General features: G+C 39.1%; 1 protein-coding gene across 5 annotated transcripts in view; it reads left to right on the forward strand.

Annotated features, from left to right (window-relative positions):
- The window catches only part of CC2D2A (coiled-coil and C2 domain containing 2A), a 268,775-nt gene that overhangs the window by 148,995 nt on the left and 99,614 nt on the right, over positions 1-20,166 (forward strand). For all 5 annotated transcript variants that reach the window (XR_013165772.1, XM_077136434.1, XM_077136433.1 and 2 more), the window contains 5 exons: positions 5,106-5,201; positions 5,880-6,056; positions 6,883-7,045; positions 10,026-10,162; positions 11,255-11,386. Coding sequence is in view for 4 of the 5 variants with exons in the window: in XM_077136434.1 (XP_076992549.1) it covers positions 5,106-5,201; positions 5,880-6,056; positions 6,883-7,045; positions 10,026-10,162; positions 11,255-11,386 (705 nt within the window). In the remaining variant the exon portion in view is untranslated. The remainder of the gene's footprint in view (positions 1-5,105; positions 5,202-5,879; positions 6,057-6,882; positions 7,046-10,025; positions 10,163-11,254; positions 11,387-20,166) is intronic.

Raw genomic sequence — 20,166 nt, forward strand, 5'->3', positions numbered from 1 at the left:
CAAGCATGTTTCTTGAAACATACATCTCAAATCCAGAAGCAATAATTTAAAAGGGGCCCATTTATATCCATTGTTCAAAAAGTATAGCACATGAAGAGCACAGCTGCATACCTCCCCTGCCCTGGGTCAGATGCTAGGAGCTCCATTCATTAGCTGTGTGATCTTGGACACATAACTTATCTATTGTCTGGGCCCCACTTTCCACCTTGGTACAATAGGGCTAATACTAGAACCTAATTCTCAGTATTGTTTTAAGGATTAAATGAGCTAATACATGTTATAGCATTTCAAACAGTACCCGTTCCATGGTAAACACTCCCCGTATAAGCATTAGCTAATATTATAGGCTCTAAAATCAGAGAGGAAAAGGAGAAACTAGCTAGGAATTCTTTGGTGAATAAGCCACATTCACCCACACAAACATCTGCTTGCTTTTGCTTGCATTTCTTTTCATTTTCTACTCAGTGGGCAAGAGAACAAAGCCAAACATTATCTCCAAGAACATGTAAACATCAGACTGGGAAACAACGTGGAACATTTGAATGCTTCGCATCCACAAGACAGGACCCAAGTCTCTCTAGGTGTGGGCCTGGGTTGTTGTCAGGGATACCCAAGAACAGTCCCTTCCCGTATTCTATTTGTCCAGTCCATGTATGGGGGACTCCTTCCTGCCAGGCATCCAGCAAGCTCAGGGCACATGTAGATGACAGTAAGACTGTGCCCTGGAGGAGCTCAGTGAGGGTGACAATTGTGTTTACAGACAGTGAGGGTGGTGGAAGCCAGAGGCAGCCACAGAAAGGACTCCTGACTCCAGCCTTGCAGTCCAGTTATGAAATATTTGAACTGTCTTGGATTAGACAAGGTTTCTCAGATATGGCACCAAAAGTGCAAGTGACAAAAGAAAAAAATGCATAAATTGGACTTCATCAAGATTAAAAACTTACGTGTCCAAGGACACCATCAAGAGAGTGAAAAAACCCTCAGAATGGGAGAAAATGTGTGCAAATTATATATATTATAAAATACTGGTATCTAGAATACATAAAGATTTGTGGTGTCCACAAGATAATGCAGATTAGGATGTGTTTTAGGGAACTAAATATATTGATCAGTAGTTTACAAGAGAGAGATAGAACTAATATATTTTATAATCATTCCATAGTAAAAACAATGAGACTCGGCATTGTTTAGGTCAAACTAGAAGAGGGCCATAAAACCTTTTCAGAAGAACAAGAAATTTAAAGGCTAGAAAGAATTCCTAGTGGCACATATGATGATAGGCACTGAATATTTAATTGCTGAATTGGAATTGAATGTAATTATTACTTTTACATTATATTGTATTATCATTATGTAAAATACATTATCTATATTATACTATATTCTACATAATGGTTCCTTAGAATTTAAATGCCTTCAATCATCTTAAGTATATTTAATGGCCTTCAATATATTAATATAATTTACTTTTAATTTTTTTAAACTTTAATAAGAATTAAATTACAAGCTTTTTGATCAAGAACATGAATATTATAATAAACCATCATTCATTACAATGAAACAATCCAGTGAATTTATATTGTCTGAACCTAATATCCTTTATTATCATGAAAGTGTAGAGAGATAAGGAGAAACAGAATAAAACACAACTCTCCTTACATTTGCCATGACAAATTTAACCTACTTACTTCATTTTCTAAATGACTAGTGTTAGAGATTCTGCCTGGTCTTGTGTTTAAATATCATCATCTTCACAGCAACCTGTGGCTTCTCTCCCTTCTCTTGTGTGGACTCCTGGTCCATTTTACATCCTCTATAGGAGACAGGGGATGCTGAGACAGGCAGAACAGAAGCAGAGTGTTCTAGTTTGCTAGCTGCCGGAATGCAATATACCAGAAACAGAATGGCTTTTAAAAAGGTGAATTTAATGAGTTGCTAATTTACAGTTCTAAAGCCGAGAAAATGTCTCAATCAAAACAAGTCTATAGAAATGTCCAATTTAAGGCATCCAGGGAAAGATACCTTGATTCAAGAAGGCTGATGAAGTTCAGGGTTTCTCTCTCATCTGGAAAGGCACGTGGCGAACACAGTTACAGTTTCTCTCTCGGTTGGAAGGGCACATGGCAAGTAAGGCATCATCTGCTACTTTCTCTCCTGGCTTCCTGTTTCATGAAGCTCCCCGGGAGGCATTTTCCTTCTTCATTTCCTAAGGTCGCTGGCTTGTGGACTCTGCTTCGTAGTGCTGCAGCATTCTCTGCTCTCTCTGAATTTCTTATGCTCCAAAATATTTCCTCTTTTATAGGACTCCAACAAACCAATCAAGACCCACCCAAATGGGTGGAGACATGTCATCCGCTAATCCAATTTAACAACCATTCTTGACTAAATCACATCATCCAGGGAGATGATCTGATTACAGTTTCAAACATAACAGTATCAAATAGAGATTATTCTGCCTTTACAAAATGATATTTTGATTAAAACATGGCTTTTCTAGAGGGCATACTTCCTTTCAAACCAGCAGACAGAGACAATACAATGAGACAGTCTTAGCCCTGCTTTAGGAGGGGACTGGACAGAGCAGAATCTTAGAAAGGCTTCCTGACTAAGCACAAGTAGCTGTTCTTTATTCTATTGCAGTTTTTTCTTTTCATCATTTGTTTATTTTATTCTTACTCTAAGGAAAGAAAATACTTCTTTTCTCATCCTTAAAAGCAACATTTAAAACTTGGGAATTTACCAAGACAAATAATAACTGCTTTCCTTTGCATTGCTCTTTGGAATCCACTCATTCGCACAGCTTCAACTTTTGTATGATTGAGTTGGTAGATGGCTGTTTCGCCTTTATGCTGCAAAATGACAAAGTGGGAAAAGCACAGAGTTTCCCAGAAATGGGAACTGCATATGTTCTCTTGATATGATGGTAGATAACACCCACCTGTCAGCCTCCATTTTATTCCAGCCATAGGGGAACACCCAGTTGTACATAGTTGAAATGTTACATCACCACTTCTTAGCTGGAGTAGGAATCTCTAAGTTTTGTTCCAAGGTTGCTTCTACCTCTCAAGAAGAGCTGTGGTCATCCACTCAGCTATTCTGAAACACATGCAAAACTATCCGCTCAGCTATTCTGAAACATATGTGTGCCTGCTGCAGTGAATGATGTATGATTTAATTGGCTGGTGCTTAAATGAGAGAGTGCAACATAGCACAGCCCAAGCAGCTCAGCATACCTCATCTCAGCACTCACAGCTCAACTCAGGCATTTGGCAATGCAGAAAGAAACCATCCTGGGGAAAGTTGTTGGAACCCAGAGGCCTGGAGAGAAGGCCAGCAGAGATCACCCTGTGCCTTTCCACATAAGAAAGAACCTCAGTTGAAAATTGGCTGCTTTTCCTCTGAAGAACCAATGAAACAAATCCCCTTTTATTAAAAACCAGTCTCTGGTGTGTTGCATTCTGGCAGCAGGCAACCTAGAACAATGGGTATCACTTCTGAAAATAAACTACAGCCCCCAAATCCCTTGCTTCAGACTTTGGTGTCTGTTATACTAAAATAAAATACTTATAGTCATATTTTGTGCTTCCCATCTAGGGAAATAAAAGATAGACACGTAATAAAGAAAACGAATAATGTGGGAACAATAGCTACCATTAATGAGCCACAAGTAGGTGCCTTAGTGAGGGACTTGACCTTATTTAATCTTCACAGGCAGTGGTCTAAGCTATAAATGCTAGGTCTGGGAGCCAAAGCCAGGCAGTGGGACTCCAGAGCCCATGGTTTTAATCACAAATCTCTATAGAACAGTGCCTGGTCAGACTCAGACTAATAAGATTCTTTAAAAGAGAGTTCATTTTAGGGTAGAAAAGTCTGAGAAAGGAAGTGAGATGTGTATGGTCTTGAAGAACACGTAGAGCTTAGAAAGGATGTGTTTAAAGTCTCCCAGGAAGATATACTACACCATGCTTGTTGGATGAAAATTATTCCATGGCTGTGAAATGTCTCAGTCTAGATAACAATTATAATGCTTCCATCACAGGTAGAATCAGTAAGTGCCTTCTTATTAGGAATATCTATATGTATTCCTGAAATGGCTTAAAACTGCTCAAAAGGAAAGCCTGGCATTTGGGTTGTGCCCAGTGAAAAAGGCAGAGGAACTGGGCTCTGGAAGTGGTGGAGCAGAAGGTGAGATGAGGATGAGATGGGAAAAGCATCCAAATAGATCTGGTAGACTGGCTAGCAGAGAAGGAAAGGAAGCCATAATGGGTATTATCACATCAAGCAAGTATAGGCAAAAGGTTTAGCTGGCCAGTGTGGGGAGCAGGTCACAGGGCACCTTGGAAAGGCACCTCTGGGTCTTTTTTCTAATGTTGAACTTATTTTCTTTATGTTGAACTTATTTGTAGGCAGATTTCCTCATTGACTCGAAATGATCCTCTATGAACTAAAAAAACCTATTGATCTACAGGATAAAATAACAACTTTCATTTTAGGGTTTAGTAGATTGTTATATTTTATATACTTTTAGTCTTGAGAGAGAAGTAAGTAAGAAAGTAATCTATGTATGATTGTGAAAACCTTGTGTCTGATGCTCCTTTTATCTAGGGTATGGACAGATGAGTAAAAAAATATGGATAAAAATTAAATAAATAATAGGGGAGATAAGAGCTAAAATAAATTGGGTAAAATAAGGGATATATGAGTTTTTTTCTTTTTTCTTTTTATTTCTTTTTCTGGAGTGATGCAAATGTTCTAAAAATGATCATGGTGATGAATACACAGCTATAATGATATTGTGAGCCACTGATTATACACCATGTGTGGACTGTGTATGTGTGAAGGTTTGCCTTATTAAAAATATATCATTAAAATATATTAAATATATTAAAAACAGAATATTAAAAATATATTAAAAAGAGAAAAGAAAATATTCTGTAACCTTAACCTTCATATATATTTGAACTTTATAAGCATCTCATTCCTTAGCAATGATGAGATGCATCAATTGCCAGAAGACAAGACTTTTGAGGACTAAGTCTCATGTCAGAACAGTTTCAGTTTTTATTGTTATTTAAGTGGCTTATCCTTTTTTTCTATTCATATAGCCAGGCAAAGAGATATTAAGAATTCAAAAAGAAGATGACCCCCACTCAAGAGTAAAGTTCCGTGATTCTGTAAGAAAAATCAAGTCTAAACCCCCGGTGAGAAATCCTGTCTTTTAAAAGCATGGTTTGTTTTGTTTTTTTAAGATATCCAATAAGAAATGGTTATCTACATAATCAGATTCCTGGTACTATGACATATGCAAAGAAGGAAGAATGAGAAATGCTTCCTACTTTGAAAAGGCCTGAAATTTAGGTGGAGAAATAAGAGTATGCCTGAGTTTGGAGGGGCAAGGGGTGAAATAGGCAGGACACATTCATGATAAGATTGTTCAGCTCTGAAGTTGCACCAGCCTTCATTATGGGGAAACAGGAGGGCTACGAACTCAAGAAGAACCAATAAAATGCTGTTTATTTTTAAAAATCCTTTATTGCTTACAGTTAAACATATTGGCTTCTCACACAAGGAATCTCCTTTTGGCATTTCAGTAATATTTTCTAAGGCTTTTATGGCTTTAAATAATATGTATGTGCTTTATAAAATTTACAGGAAGGCAAATAATTGCCAGTTTATCAAAAAGTAACCAATTAAAAGAGGCCACAGCTGGCTGTTGCATCTGTTACGGTTCATTACCAGTAATTTTGGACCTTCAAAGATGATCCTCTCCGTGGGCCTAGAATATGTCTGATTCTATAAGCATCAGGACAGCTGCTGGTTAATTGTATGGAGTTCATTTCACCAAATATAATCTGAACGTTTTATCGCTCCCTCCTTAGATTCCTCCTGGCCTCCCTTCTGCAGAGCAGGCCTATAACTTCTTTACTTTCAACTTTGACCCTGAACCAGAGGACTCAGAGGAAAAACCAAAGACAAAAAGAAGAGATGCCACAAATCAAGAGGGGGAGGAAGAGAGGGAAGAAGGAGCACCTGTGCAAGGAGGAGACCATCAAACGGTATTTAATATCCTGATGGTAATGCAGAGGGGAAGGAGGACAAGGAAAAAGATATCCTAGAGAAGAAGAAAGTGACCGAGGGGCGGGCCATGGTGGCTCAGCAGGCGAGAATGCTTGAATGCTTGCCTGCCATACCAGAGGACCCGGGTTGGTTTCCCGGTACCTGCCCATGTAAAAAAAAAAGTGACTGAGGCCAAACCTGCTTCCACCACTCAGAACAACTCAACCATGTCTTAGTGTAGTGGAAAGCGAAGGGAGTGCTAGCTTCACCTGACTTTCAGTGGCTCTTGATTTCACCCCACAAGTTGGATAGCAAGGGCCCTTGGGTCGGTGCTACGTGGAATGTCCAAAGCACTATATGTCGGGTGGGCCACGATGGCTCAGCAGGCAGAGTTCTTGCCTACCATTCTGGAGACCTGGTTTCAATTCCCAGTGCCTGCCCATGCAAAAAAAAAAAGAGAAAAGAAAAACAAATACTATATGTGAGCCCAGTTTCTCTGAAAAAAGGTCCAAGAATAAGCACCCTCAAAAGAGACCAGATCTGTTGAGATTTTGATTGATTCACCTAGCTCTTCTCTTCTGACCTTAGCCCACTGGGATTTTGACGTCTTCCAGGTATGTGGAATAGTGAAAAGCAATAAAAGAAAACCCATTGGTTAAATATGAAAGTCCATATCATTTTACGTTTTCACTAAAAAATAAATAAATAAATAAAGGAAAAGGTAGCATATGTTAAGTGTGATGAATTCAATACCATCAATTATTTTTCTAAGTGAACTAGTACTCTTATCATGACCTTTTCTTGTTATCTTTTAACATAACACAGGATGAGGAAGGGCTACTTGATGGGAAAGATGTTGACGACTTCCTGTTGGGCTTAGACCAAGCGGCAGAAGATTTTGTGGCAGTCAGACCTGCAGACTATGAGAGTGCCCATGCTCGGATGCAGATGGAAAAAGAAATCTTATTTATACCCAGTAGGCTGACAGGTACTTCTTTATATTTGCCCACTTGGCTTTGGTGTTTTTATTTTCCTTCAAATGAAATGAGGATGTCCAATATCCATGACAGACTCCAATTCCTAATGAGATTTAATAATCAGGATATTTTCAGACGAAAGAAATACATTGAGCATGGGAAAAATATCCATTCAACAGACACTGTTAGAGCGCCAGGAGAAATCTAAGGATGTGCGAGCCCCTTCTTCAATTAATAGCCACTTCTAGAGGCTAAGAGTATGTAGGCCTTGGAGATTTGAGCTGGCCAGGGTGGCTTATCCCCTGGGAAACAGACTAGGTACTAGAGCCGAGAAAGTTTGATAAACTTCTGCTTCTTACTTCCTTTCTGGCTTAGGTTTCCTTTTACTCTTTTTTATTCCTCTTGATTTCTTTTCCTCCTGAGTGTGCTTGAGGGATCTCATTCTAACCCAGTTCTGCAAAATATAATAGAGCCCCCACTGGCTGGTAAGGGGGAGGACCCAGGCTTATCCCACCTTTTCTCTCTGCTTAAAGATGGGAGGGAGAGGAAAGGAGAAGGAAGATCTTGATAGAATTTTGGAAACTGAATTTTATATTTATTTCTCACATTCTGTCCATGTACCCATTACATGTTGACTCAAGGACAAATTATTATTTATTTCACTTAATAAGTCATTTTGAAACATGTATGTCCAAAGTTTTGGAATTTGTGCAACATCCCAAGTTTCCTTTAAAATAGATAGCTGGCAAAAGTACCCCGAGATTATGACTTTACAATCATAAGAAATTTAAGAATTCATTTTGTACTCTTACTACTCTTCATGTACTCTTCTAAATGTCTAATGTTTATCAACTAACGAGACCCTACTCAGCACTGCAAGATGCGTTCTTCATTGTGCCTCTTTTACTGACAAAGAAGCAGAAGCACCAAGACATAAGGGCATTGATCCAAATCATGAAGCTGGTAAAGTGATGGCCATGGGTTTCCAACCTAAGTGGTCTGCTCCAGAGGCCACACACCTGGCCGCAGTGGGCAATGATGTCTCTTGCAGATAGAGAAAAATGCATTTGCAATGGTCTCGGCCAGGGAGGAGCTTTGTCACTTGTATTTTTGCTCCGGAGACTCACTCTTTAATCCCTACCTAGAGACCACCTGGGCAGGGATGGAATTAGATGATAATCAAACTCCCCCAGGGCCAGGTTTAGAAAGGACCCATAAGAAGGACTGGCAGGGGCCGTGGAAGAGGTTTAGGGAGCCCTGAATGCACTTGCTCTGAGAAAGGAAGCTGAGGAAGGATCCCATTTCTTCCTTGCTCTGATCTGGAAGGAGAACCCTGTGAGGAGATGGCCCCATGGCCAAGCAAGGAGGAGATAGAGAGTTAAACAGACCCAGCTCCTGACCTTGCACAAATTCCTTTATTCTCAGTTGCCTCACCTGAAGGCAAGGAGAAATCAAAACTACCTTATGAAATGATGGTGAGCATTTACTTTGATTGTGAGCATTGAGCAAACAATATGAATGACACACCTAGTATTTTGTCTATCACGTGGTAGGCCATCAAAAATAATGACTTTCATCACTATTGCTGTCATTCTTGTTATTGTTTAGAGTAATGGTCTCCAAAACAGACAGCCTCCTCTCTGAGGGTATAAGAAATTAATGTTAAGACTTCTACTTATTTTTACTCTTACCCTTTCCTAATTTAATTTTGTATGCACAATAGTACACATCTATAACCAATAAATACATGCACAGTGGGTCAGTGTTTAAAACATTTTGATCAAAAACTTGTAAGAACTGAGATGGTGAACTGAGATCTAGACATGTCAATGGAGAGTGAGAACAGGAACAAGAGTTAAACAATAGATTGCTCTGCTTATTGAAGGTCCAAAGTTATGTTTTTCTAGGACTACTGGCTTTGGTTGTTTTTCAAGGGGATGAAAGATTGTCCAAATGGCCACACCCAGGAAAATGAGCACATTCAGAGATTTGAGTAGGGCGACATAATTATTAAAAAATCTACCATTAATCATTAGGTCCCAAATTCCATCCAGGTCAGCATCTTTTGGGTTCTCTTATTTCTCCTCTTGGGTTCCCTTATTTTTCCTCTAGCCAATTCTTCATGCAGCAAGCCTAGGGCTCTTTTAAGAACTGCAAATCCACTCCCCGTGTTGACCCTCTCGGAGGGCCCCACCTGTCTTGAATAGATAGAATCCAAGCTAGAATCCAAGCCTGGTCACCTGGAGCTTGTGTATCCTCTTGCCACCAGCTCCTTCCATGTGAGCCTTCACGTTTCAAGGATGAGGAAAATTTTTCTTCTCAGCTCTTGCTCAGGTTTATCTCCTCCCCTCTCTACTTACTGCCATATGTGTATTTTCTGAACGGCACTTACCACTCTGAAATTACCTAGTTTAGATCTTTGTTATTGTGGCTGCCTGCCACTCCCACTAGAATCCAGGCTCCAAAACAACACAGCCTTGCCTGAATCCCCAGAGCCTAGGAAGTCATGGCACAAAGAAGCTCTCAGTAAAATTTGTTTATGAATAAATTAATGAGTGAGCAAATAAATGATGTAATGGTCACATTTATGCACCCAAACATTTTAATTAAAAAAATTTTTTTTCACACTTTACATTATTTAATTTTTCCAAATTAATTCCTAGACCAAATTCACTCAGCTAATGAGCACTAGAGCTAGAACTCCTACTTGGTCCTTTGATTTGAATATTACATTCTTTTCACTGCACCACACTGGTGGATCATGTATCGATTATTTAGGCATTATCCCTTAAATACATGCCTCAACACCATGCTATAGTAAGTAAATGCATGCATCTGTTTCTTGATTCTGCCTCCACAAATTAATTTGGAAAATGTGCCATTTCCAGGATTATAAATTAAATCTCTCGCAGTTGTTTTAATTCACTAAATTGCAACTTGAAATGTTTAGGTTGACACTAACATCTCTGTCTTTTTAAATGAACTATCTAGTGCCTACCTATAAAAAGCTTCCTGAGAATGTGCAGCCCAGGTTTTTGGAAGATGAAGGCCTTTATATTGGTGAAAGACCGATGGTGCTGCGCAGTAATCAGAACATCATGGAGAACAGGTTGCTGACACAGGAGCCTGTAAGTACATAGGCTCCCACTCCCAACAGGTGTGGTCAGAAGGAGTAACACCTACCTGGTGTTGGAGTCAGCATTGGAAACCCACAGCTCAAATCCTGGATGGAGGGATGTTTTACTTACATAGAGAAGAGCCAGAACAAAGTCATCTTCACTAATGGGTAGAGCATCTCAATCCATGGTACTGGGGTAGACCAGATGTCATAAAACATGCCCACTGGAATTAAACTGCTTCTGGTGAATATTTAGATTTGCTCAGACTCTAGGAGAAAGAAAGTACCTGCAGTCCCCTTCTACTACTGGAATGGGCTTTATCTCACCATGCTGACACGGGGTCCTGAACCAAGATGTATTTGTGGGTCCCAAGGAGAGGTAGCAGCCCACACTATGAAGGTCCCCAGCCACACTGTGCACCATCTTCATAAAAGTGCTTCCTTCTTACCTGGACAGTGTTTTCGCCTCTTGTATTCTTTCCCTCTTGAGGGTATGGTTCACAGCAAGTGGCTTTTTTTTTTTTTTTTTTCTTTTTTGCATGGGCAGGTACTGCGAATCGAACCCAGGTCTCTGGCATGGCAGGCAAGAACTCTGCCTGCTGAGCCACCGTGGCCTGCCCCAAGTGATTCATTTTTAAAAAAACTTTTTCTATCATTTCACTTAATGATCCTCAAACAACACAACCTCTAGCTTGCTCAAAACTCATCTTCTCTTAGCTGGATGGGGCTTCTCCTGCTAAATAAAATATTGGCAACCTTTTCCCAATTCATACAACTTTTTCATTTCATGCATAGAATGTTCTCGATTTCAAGTTTTTTCCTATGGCTTTTTTCCCTTAAATCTTTAATGAATAGAAATTAAAATTTTTCTTATGCATTCATTTAAGCTTTTTTGTGGGACAGACTGAATCTTTAAATGTGGTAGCAGGGTATAGTGAAGTCTTGATTTCTAATGAAACAGAGATTTTGAAAGTTCGGTCAGGGCATGAAATGTATCCATTCACACAATAGTTTCCTGCAGATATAATTCATTTAAAAATGTTGTTTAAACCTTGTTCTGTCCAATTAGAAGAAACTTATACATCCCTCTGCTTGAATGCAGGGGAGAAGATGGTTTGGAGATGATGGCAGGATCCTTGCATTGCCAAACCCCATCAAACCATTTCCTTCGAGACCACCCGTGTTAACACAGGAGCAGGACTCTAAGGCAGAACTTGAAACATTATATAAAAAGGTAGGCCCTCTCTCCATTCTTAATATATGGATTTGCTTGAAAAGAGTTTTTCTCTTGAATAACTTCAGGCACTAAATTTATAGTATTCTACTTCGATTGGTTTTTTAGAGATAATTCATTATCCTAAAGAACAAACAACAGGTGAATCATACAAGAGAGAATCTAGCTTTGCTCCCTTAATCCCTTCTTAGATAAAGAATGAGTTTTTCTAGCCAGGAAAGGCTAAGCAAACATTTGTATTTGTATATCCAAGTAAGTTGCCCTTATTTTTCTTCTGTTGCCCATCTCTTTTCTCTTCTGTTGTCTCATATATACTGCAAGATGATTTCTCACCCTTTGTTTATTAGGCAACTGGAGACTTGCCATTCTTGAAAATCCTTTCACTATATTTCCTGAGCTCTGGTAGTAAAACTGTTTGATTTGAGTTCCTCCTCTATCACTCTCATCAGATGAATTTGGGCCAGGCCCTCAATTTCCCTGTGCCTCATATTATTCATCTGTAAAATGGGCATAATAGAAGTATGCACCTCCTAGGATTGCTTGTGAAGATTGAGTAAGATGATATACAGAAGTGCTTAGAACAAAGGATCGATAAGTGCCAGCTATTAAACAGAGTTCCCTGCCCTCATGCTTAATTACATTGCGATTGCTTTCCTGAAGTATTGTGATTTCTTTCTGAGTTCATGGAGGAAGGCTCACCTTCTACCAAAACCATGTAGTTTTTAAATTGTAACATTTCAATGCTGGTGAAATACAGGCATGCCTCAGAGGTATCCCCGCCGTGTTTCCAAACCACCACAATAAGGTGACGATCCAAAAAAGATAGTCACGTGAATTCTATGGTATCCCACTGCATACAAAAGTTATAACTACACTATACTGTAGTCTGTTAAGTGGGCACTAGCATTATGTCCAAAAAAACAATGTGTGTATCTAAATTTAAAAATATTTGAATGCTAACCATCACTTGAGCCTTCAGCAAGATGCAGTCTTTTTGCTGGTGGTGGATCTTGCCGTGATGTGGATGGCTGCTGACTGGTTGCCAAAGGTTGGGGTGGCTGTGGCAATTTCTTAAATAAGACAACAATTAGGTTTGCTACAACAACTGACTCTTCACGAAAGGTTTCTCTGTAGCCTGTGATGCTGTTTGATAGCATTTTACTCTTAGTAGAATGTGTTTCAAAGTTGGAGTCAATCCTCTCAAACCCTCCTGCTGCTTTATCAACTAAATTTATAGACCATTCTAAATCCTTTGCTGTCATTTCAACAATGTTCTCAGCATCATCTACAGGAGTAGAGGTCATCTCAAGAAACCGCTTTCTTTGCTTAGCCGTAAGAAGCAACTCTTCATCTGCTAAAGATTTATCATGAGATTGCAACATTTCAGTCACATCTTCAGGTTTCATTTTTAATTCTAGTTCTCTTGCTATTTCCACCATATCTTCAGTTATTTCCTCTACAAAGTCTTGAATCTCTCAAAGTCACCCATAAGGGCTGGAATCCACTTTTTACAAACACCTTAATTTTGATATATTGACCTCCCCCCATAAGTCATGGATGTTCTTAATGGCATCTAGAATGGTGATTCCTTTCCAGGTTTTCAATTGACTTTTCCCAGATCCATCAGAGGTATCACTTTTAAAGGCAGTTATAGCCTTACAAAATTCCTTAAGTAATAAGACTTGAAAATCAAAATTACTCCTTTATCCATGAGCTACAAAATGGACGCTGTATTAGCAGGCATAAAAATAACATTAAATTTGTATATCTCCTTCAGAGTTATTGGAGACCAGGTGCACTGTCAATGAGCAATGATATTTTGAAAGGAATCTTTATTTTCTGAGCAATAGATCTCAACAATAGGCTTAAAATATTCAGTAAACTGTGTTGTAAAGAGGTGTGCTGTCATCCAGGCTTTACTGTTCCATTTATAGAGCACAGACAGAGTAGATTCAGCACAATTATTAAGGGCCCTAGGATTTTCAGAATAGTACATGAACATTTGGCTTCAACTTAAAGTCACTAGCTGCATTAGCCCCTAACAAAAGCATCAGCCTGTCCTTTGAAGCTTTAAAGCCAGGAACTGACTTCACCTGTCTATCTGTGAAAGTCCTAGAATCTTCTTCCAATAGAAGGCTGTTCATCTACATGGAAAATCTGTAGTTTAGTGTAGTCACCTTCTTCAACTACCTTAGCTAGATCTTCTGGATAACTTGATACAGCTTCTACATCAGCACTGGCTCCTTCACCTTGTACTTTTATGCTACGGAGGCAGCTTCTTTCCTTAAGTCTGATGCACCAACATCCCTGCTAGCTTCAAACTTCTCTACTGTGGCTTCCTCACCTCTCTCATTTTTTATAGAATTGAAAAGAATTAGGCCTTGCTCTGGATTAGGCTTTGGCTTAAAGGAATGCTGTGGCTGGTTTGATCTTCTATCCAGACCACTGAAACTTTCTCCACATCAGGAATAGGACTGTTTCACTTTCTTATCATTCATGTGTCCACTAGAGTAGCACTTTTAATTTCCTTCAAGAACGTTTCCTTTGCATTCACCACTTGGCTAATTGTGTGGCACATGATGTCTAACTTTTGGCCCACCTTGGCTTTCAATATGCCTTCTTCGATAAGCTTAATTATTTCTAGCTTTTGATTCGAAGTGTAACTCTTCCTTTCAGTTGAACACTTAAAGGCTGTATTAGTTAGGGTTCTCTAGAGAAATAGGATCAATAGGAAATATTCATAAATATAAAATTTATAAAAGTGTCTCATGTAACCGTGGGAATGTAGAATCCAAAATCTGTAGGACAGGCTGTGAAGCTGACGATTCTGATGGAGGGTCTGGATGAACTCCACAAGAGAGGCTTGCTGACCAAAGCAGGGAGAGAACCTGTCTCTTCTAAATCCTCCTTAAAAGGCTTCCAGTGATTAGATTAAGCATCACTCATTAAAGAAGACACTCCCCTTGGCTGATTACAAATGGAATCAGCTGTGAATGTAGCTGACGTGATCATGATCTAATTCTATGAAATGTCCTCATAACAAAAGACAGGCCAGCACTTGCCCAACCAGACAAACAGGTACCACCACCAGGCCAAGTTGACACATGTCCCTGACCATGACAGAGCCATTGTAGAATTATTAATTGGCCTAATTTCAATATCATTGTGTCTCAGGCAATATGGAGGCCTGAGGAGAGGGAGAGAGAGATGAGGTAATGGCTGGTGATTTAAGCGTTCAGAATACATAAATTTACCGATTAACTTCCCTCTCTTATATGGATGTGATTTGCGGCACCTGAAAACAATTACGATAGTAGCATCAATGATTGCTGATCACAGATCACCATAACAGATATAATAATAATGAAGAGTTTGAGATATTATGAGAATTATCAAAATGTGACATAGAGACACAAAGTGAGCATGTGCTATTGGAAAAATTGGTGCTGGTAGGCTTGCTTGATGCAGTGTTGCCATAAACCTTCAGTTTGTGAAAAAGGCAATATTTGTGAAGATCAGTTATGTGAAGCACAGTAAAATGAGGCATGCCTGTAAAACACAATGAGGGGTTATAATGATCATTCAGTGAAGCAGGGTGACAGAGAAGGCTCCAGTCTGAGGATCTGAGCTGCAACGGGGGCTCTTCGACTAACTATTGAGTGGCTTTGGGCCAGTCCTTTAGCTCTTGCCATCTGTTCTTTTAAATGAAAAATAGGAATAATAATCTTCTCAACCTCATAGTATCCTTGTAAGCACTGAAAGGCTGTATGTGTATGCCCTTTTTTAAACTGCAATTTTCTATAAAATATTATTGTTACAGATGAGTATTAATGAATGGCTATTTTGTGCAGAAATGTGATCCAGGGAATTGATTTGTAATACAAGCACAAACCTTAGATCCAGCACATGAGGGGATTTCTCTTCTATTGGCTACATGGCACAGATACATGATGTAATTAGTGATCAAGACCATATTAATTTATGCATACATCTATAAATTCACCAGTCCGTCTCCTCATCCATCCAATTCAACATGAAATTCTGATAAAATGAAGCACTAAATTGTAGGTTAAAATTAGAAGTGTAATTAATATGTTGGGTACGGTTATGAGGGAGCCAATTCAACTTATCTGTCTGCTTTAGAAGTTCTGAACTAATAGGAAAACGGACAGGAGTCAGACAGGGATCCAGATAGCAATTTCACTAAGAGTAAAACTGGACAGCAAAATGCCTCATGCACCCAGGACCAAATGGGCTTTTTGCTCTACCTCCTGTGAATTAGGTTCCCCATCTCGACACTAGTAGAGCGGACAGAGAACTGCCCTATTGAGTTTCCCACGTGGAGAGCTGGGGGCAACCAGCTAAAGGGGCATGGTTAGGCCACACCTAACCCTGGGCCAGAACCTGCACCGGGGGATCTCAGACTCCTCTCAAATTTCCCGTCAGACACATTCTTTCTTCTCCCTCGAGGAGGAGCCAGTCGGGATGAAAGTGTGGGGAGAAAAGGGCAGAGGGTTTCTTCCCCAGACTTTTGAGAGGTAATGTTTTCCTATTTTATGAGCAGCAATAGAAAACTTGAGAAAAAGAAATTAATTGCACTAAAAGGACTTATCATACAGAATAAAATAAGTCAGAGAAAAAAGAAATCCAACGGGGTAAAGTCTTCCAAGTTCATTTCTTAGAATGCAAATCTTTGAACATAGCAATAGAGTATGAAAGAGGATGAGAGAACATAAGAAAGAAGTAAAGGGGGTTAAAATTGCAGGTGATACTACTTCCATCTGTTCTAGTTTGAAAGCTGCCAGAATGCAATACCTAGAAACGGAACAGCTTTTTAAAAGTGAAATTTATTCAATTGCAAGTTTACAGTTCGAAGGCCATGAAAATGTCTAATATTAAAGCAAGACTATAGAAAAATCCAATCTAAGACATCTAGGGAAAGATACCTTGGTTCAAGACGGCTGATGATGTTCAGGGTTTTTCTCTCAACTGGAAATGTGGCAATGTCTGCTAGCTTTCTCTTCATGCTTCTTCTTTAATGAAGCTCTGCCGGGGACATTTTTCTTCTTCATCTCCAAAGGTCTCTTGATGTGTGGACTCCCGTGGCTCTGTTGGCTCTAAAGTTTTTCCAAAATGTTTCCCTCTTAAAGGCTCCAGTAAGCAACGCCACCTTGAGTGGCTGGAGACATTTCTCCATGGAATCCATCAAATCAAAAGTTACCACCCACAATTGAGTGGGCCACATCTCCATGGAAACAACCAAAAAGATCATATCCAGCAATATTGAATGAGGATTAAAGGATATGGCTCTTCTGGGATATACCACAGATTCAAACACACCATCTCTTTGTCTCTCCAAAGCAGTTTACCTCTTTTTAAAAAAAATATTTTTATTGAGAAATTTTAATACACATACATTCCATACATGGTGTATAATCAGTGGCTCACAATATCATCATGTACTTGTGTTTTCATCACCATAATCATCTTCAGATCATTTGCATCACTCCAGAAAAAGATAAAAGGAAAAAATTCATACATCCCATACCCCTTATCCTTTCCTCTAATTGATCATCAGTACGTCAATCTACACAATTTATATTACCCTTTGTCGGCCCTATTATTTATTTATTTTTTACTCATCTTTCCATACCCTGCATAAAGGGAGCATCAAACACAAAGTTTTCACAATCACAAAGTCACATTATAAGCATTATATCTTTATGTAATCATCTTCAAGAATCAATGTTACTAGAATACAGCTCAACAGTCTCAGGTACTTCCCTCTACCCACTCCAATACATCATAAATTAAAAAGGAATATCTATAAAATGCATAAGAATAGCCTCCAGGATAACATCTCTACACTGTTCGAAATCTCTCAGACACTGAAATTTTATTTTGTCTCATTTCTCTCTTCCTCCTTTTGGTCAAGAAAGCTTTCTCAATCCCTTTATGCCAGGTCTTGGCTCATTCTGGGATTTCTATTCCACATTGCCAGGGAAATTTATACCCCTGGGAGTCATGTCCCACGTAGGAAGGAGGGCAGTGAATATACCTGCCAAGTTGGCTTAGAGAGAGAAGCCGCAGTTGAGCAAGAAAAGAGGTTCTCTGGGGGCAACGCTTATGCGTAATTATAAGTGCACTTAGCCTATCCTTTGCAGAAATAAGTTTCATAGGTGTGAAACCCAAGATCAAGGGCTTGGCCTATTGATCTGGCTGTTACCACTGTTTATGAGAGTATCAGAAATCCTCCAACTGGGGAAGTTGACTATTTCCTCCTTTCTCCCCAGTCCCTCAAGAGGACTTAGCAAATACTTTTTTTTTCTTTGTATGTTGTATGGTGGGGGGGGTCACATTTCATGCTTTTTCCATATGAGTATCCCCTTATTGCAGCACCATTTGTTGAATTTTTTTTTGGTTTGGTTTGGTTTAGTTTTTCATTTGTTTGTTTACTTGTTTGTTTGGGAAGTGCATGGGCCAGAAATCAAACCTGGGTCCCCCGCATGGCATGAACTTCCCTCATACCCCTGCAAATACTTTTTTATTCACTGCCAAAATTACTATGGGATATATCAAGGCGTCACACTAGCCTAGATAAACCAACAAAATCTCACACCCTATTCAAGATTCTATGTACTTATGGTGTTCAACTAAACTGACCCTACAAGTTAAATTAGGAAATACCCTACCAAAATATAAATTTTGCACCCAATAAACATGTCTCCCTTCAGTCTCACACAAAAGTTGAAGTTTTAAAATATGGATGATGTCATCCTTTACCCTGTATTCTGGTACACCTTAGTCCTATCCAGATCAGTTTCATTCATATCTTTACTTGAAGTCTAATCACTTTTCAACTTTTAAAACAATTCTTCTATGGGGTTGTGCTGTCTTTTGTAGCTTCAGAGCTCTAACTCTGAGCCTCATGTGTCACATAAATTCCCGAAAAGTTTTTTGGAATGACCATGTTATATACAAACAGCTCAGTATCTCAGAATTTATAATAACAGTTATACCTCTTGAATATATATGACTGCTGTAAGAGCTTACAAGCTACTACCCTTTGCAACAAGCCCCAACCTGATAACCTATGCTCTTGACTTTAGTTCAGTGAATTTTTTTATTATAGTTAGTCCATATGATTGAGACATGATAAAATTTGCTTTTTGTTCCTGACATTTCATTCAACATACAGTCCTTAAGTTTCATTCACTCATTGCATGCCTCACAACTTCATTCCTTCTTGTGGCCACTCAGTAATCCATTGTATATGTATATACCACAGTTCCCCCTTCTGTTCCTCAGTCATCATACCCTTAGGTCACCTGCATTCATTGTGGATCAGGAACACTGCCACGATAAACTCCAGTGTGAAAATGTCCATATATGTCCCTACTCTCAGTTCCTCCAGATATATACTGAGCAACACGGTTTCAGAATCATATGGCAGACCCTCCCCTAGCTTCCTGAGGAACCAGCCACTTCCCTCCAAGGGGCTGCACCTCTGTTTCTCTACTGACAGCGAATAGGTACATACATCTCTTTCTCTGCATTTTCTCTAGCACTTGTTTCTCTCTGTTCATTTTTAAACAGTTTTATTCACACATCATACAATCCAACCTAAGTGTGTAGACATGCCTTCGCCACCATACTCTCTCTATCTGAAGACATTTCCTTTTCTTCCACAAAGAATCCAAACACCTTTCACATCCCCTTCCTACCCTCCCCCCACCTATTGACATTTAGTTTTGGCAAAATGCCTTTGATGCATTCGGTGGAAACATAACAATATGATTGTTGACTATGGACCCTAGCTTGCATTGATTGTACTTCCCATATACCACCTATTTTCAACATCCTGCAATATTGACATTCACTTGTACTCCCTCATGCAAAAACATTTTTTAATTTGTACATTTGATTACCATCATTGTCCACTCTAGGCATTCTGAATTATACCATCTCTTTATCCTCTAACTTTCCTTCTGTTTTCATATATGCCCCCAGCCCTTCTCCCTGTATCAGACTCACATTCAGGTTCATTTAGTGTACTTACGTTATTGTGCTGCAATTAGGTAGTATTGTGCTATACATTTCTGAATTTTTACAATCAGTCCTCTTGCACAATCCGTATTCCTTCAGCACCAATTGCCCAATCTCCACCCTATTTCTATCTCCTGATAACCTGTGTTCTTAACTTCAATTCTCCAAGTTCACTCTTTAATGTTAGTTCATATTAGTGAGACCATATAGGATTTGTCCTTCTGTTTCTGACCAATTTCACTCAGCGTAATGTCTTCAAAGTCCATTCATGTTGTTAAATATTTCCTGACTTTATTCTGTCTTATAGCTGCATAATATTCCATTGTATGTATATACCACAGCTTGTTTAGCCCTCATCTTTTGCTAGACATTTGAGCTGTTTCCATTTCTTGGCAATCATAAATAATTCTGGTGTGCAAAAGTCCATTTGTGTCCTTGCCCTCATGTCCTCTGAATAGATACCTAACAATGGTATTGCTGGATCAAATGGCAATTCTATATTTAGTTTCCTGAGTAACTGCCAAACTGCCTTCCAGAGCAGTTGTACCATGTTACATTCCCACCAACAGTGGATAAGGGTGCCTATTTCTCTACATCCTCTCCAGCACTTGTTGTTTTCTGTTTTTTTGATAATGGCCATTTTAATGGATTTCAGATGATATCTTATTGTTTTGATTTGCATTTCTCTAATAGTCAGTGAAGTTAAGCATCTTTTCATGTGCCTTTTAGCCATT

This window comes from Tamandua tetradactyla, chromosome 19, assembly GCF_023851605.1.
Source record: "Tamandua tetradactyla isolate mTamTet1 chromosome 19, mTamTet1.pri, whole genome shotgun sequence".
NCBI lineage: Eukaryota > Metazoa > Chordata > Mammalia > Pilosa > Myrmecophagidae > Tamandua > Tamandua tetradactyla.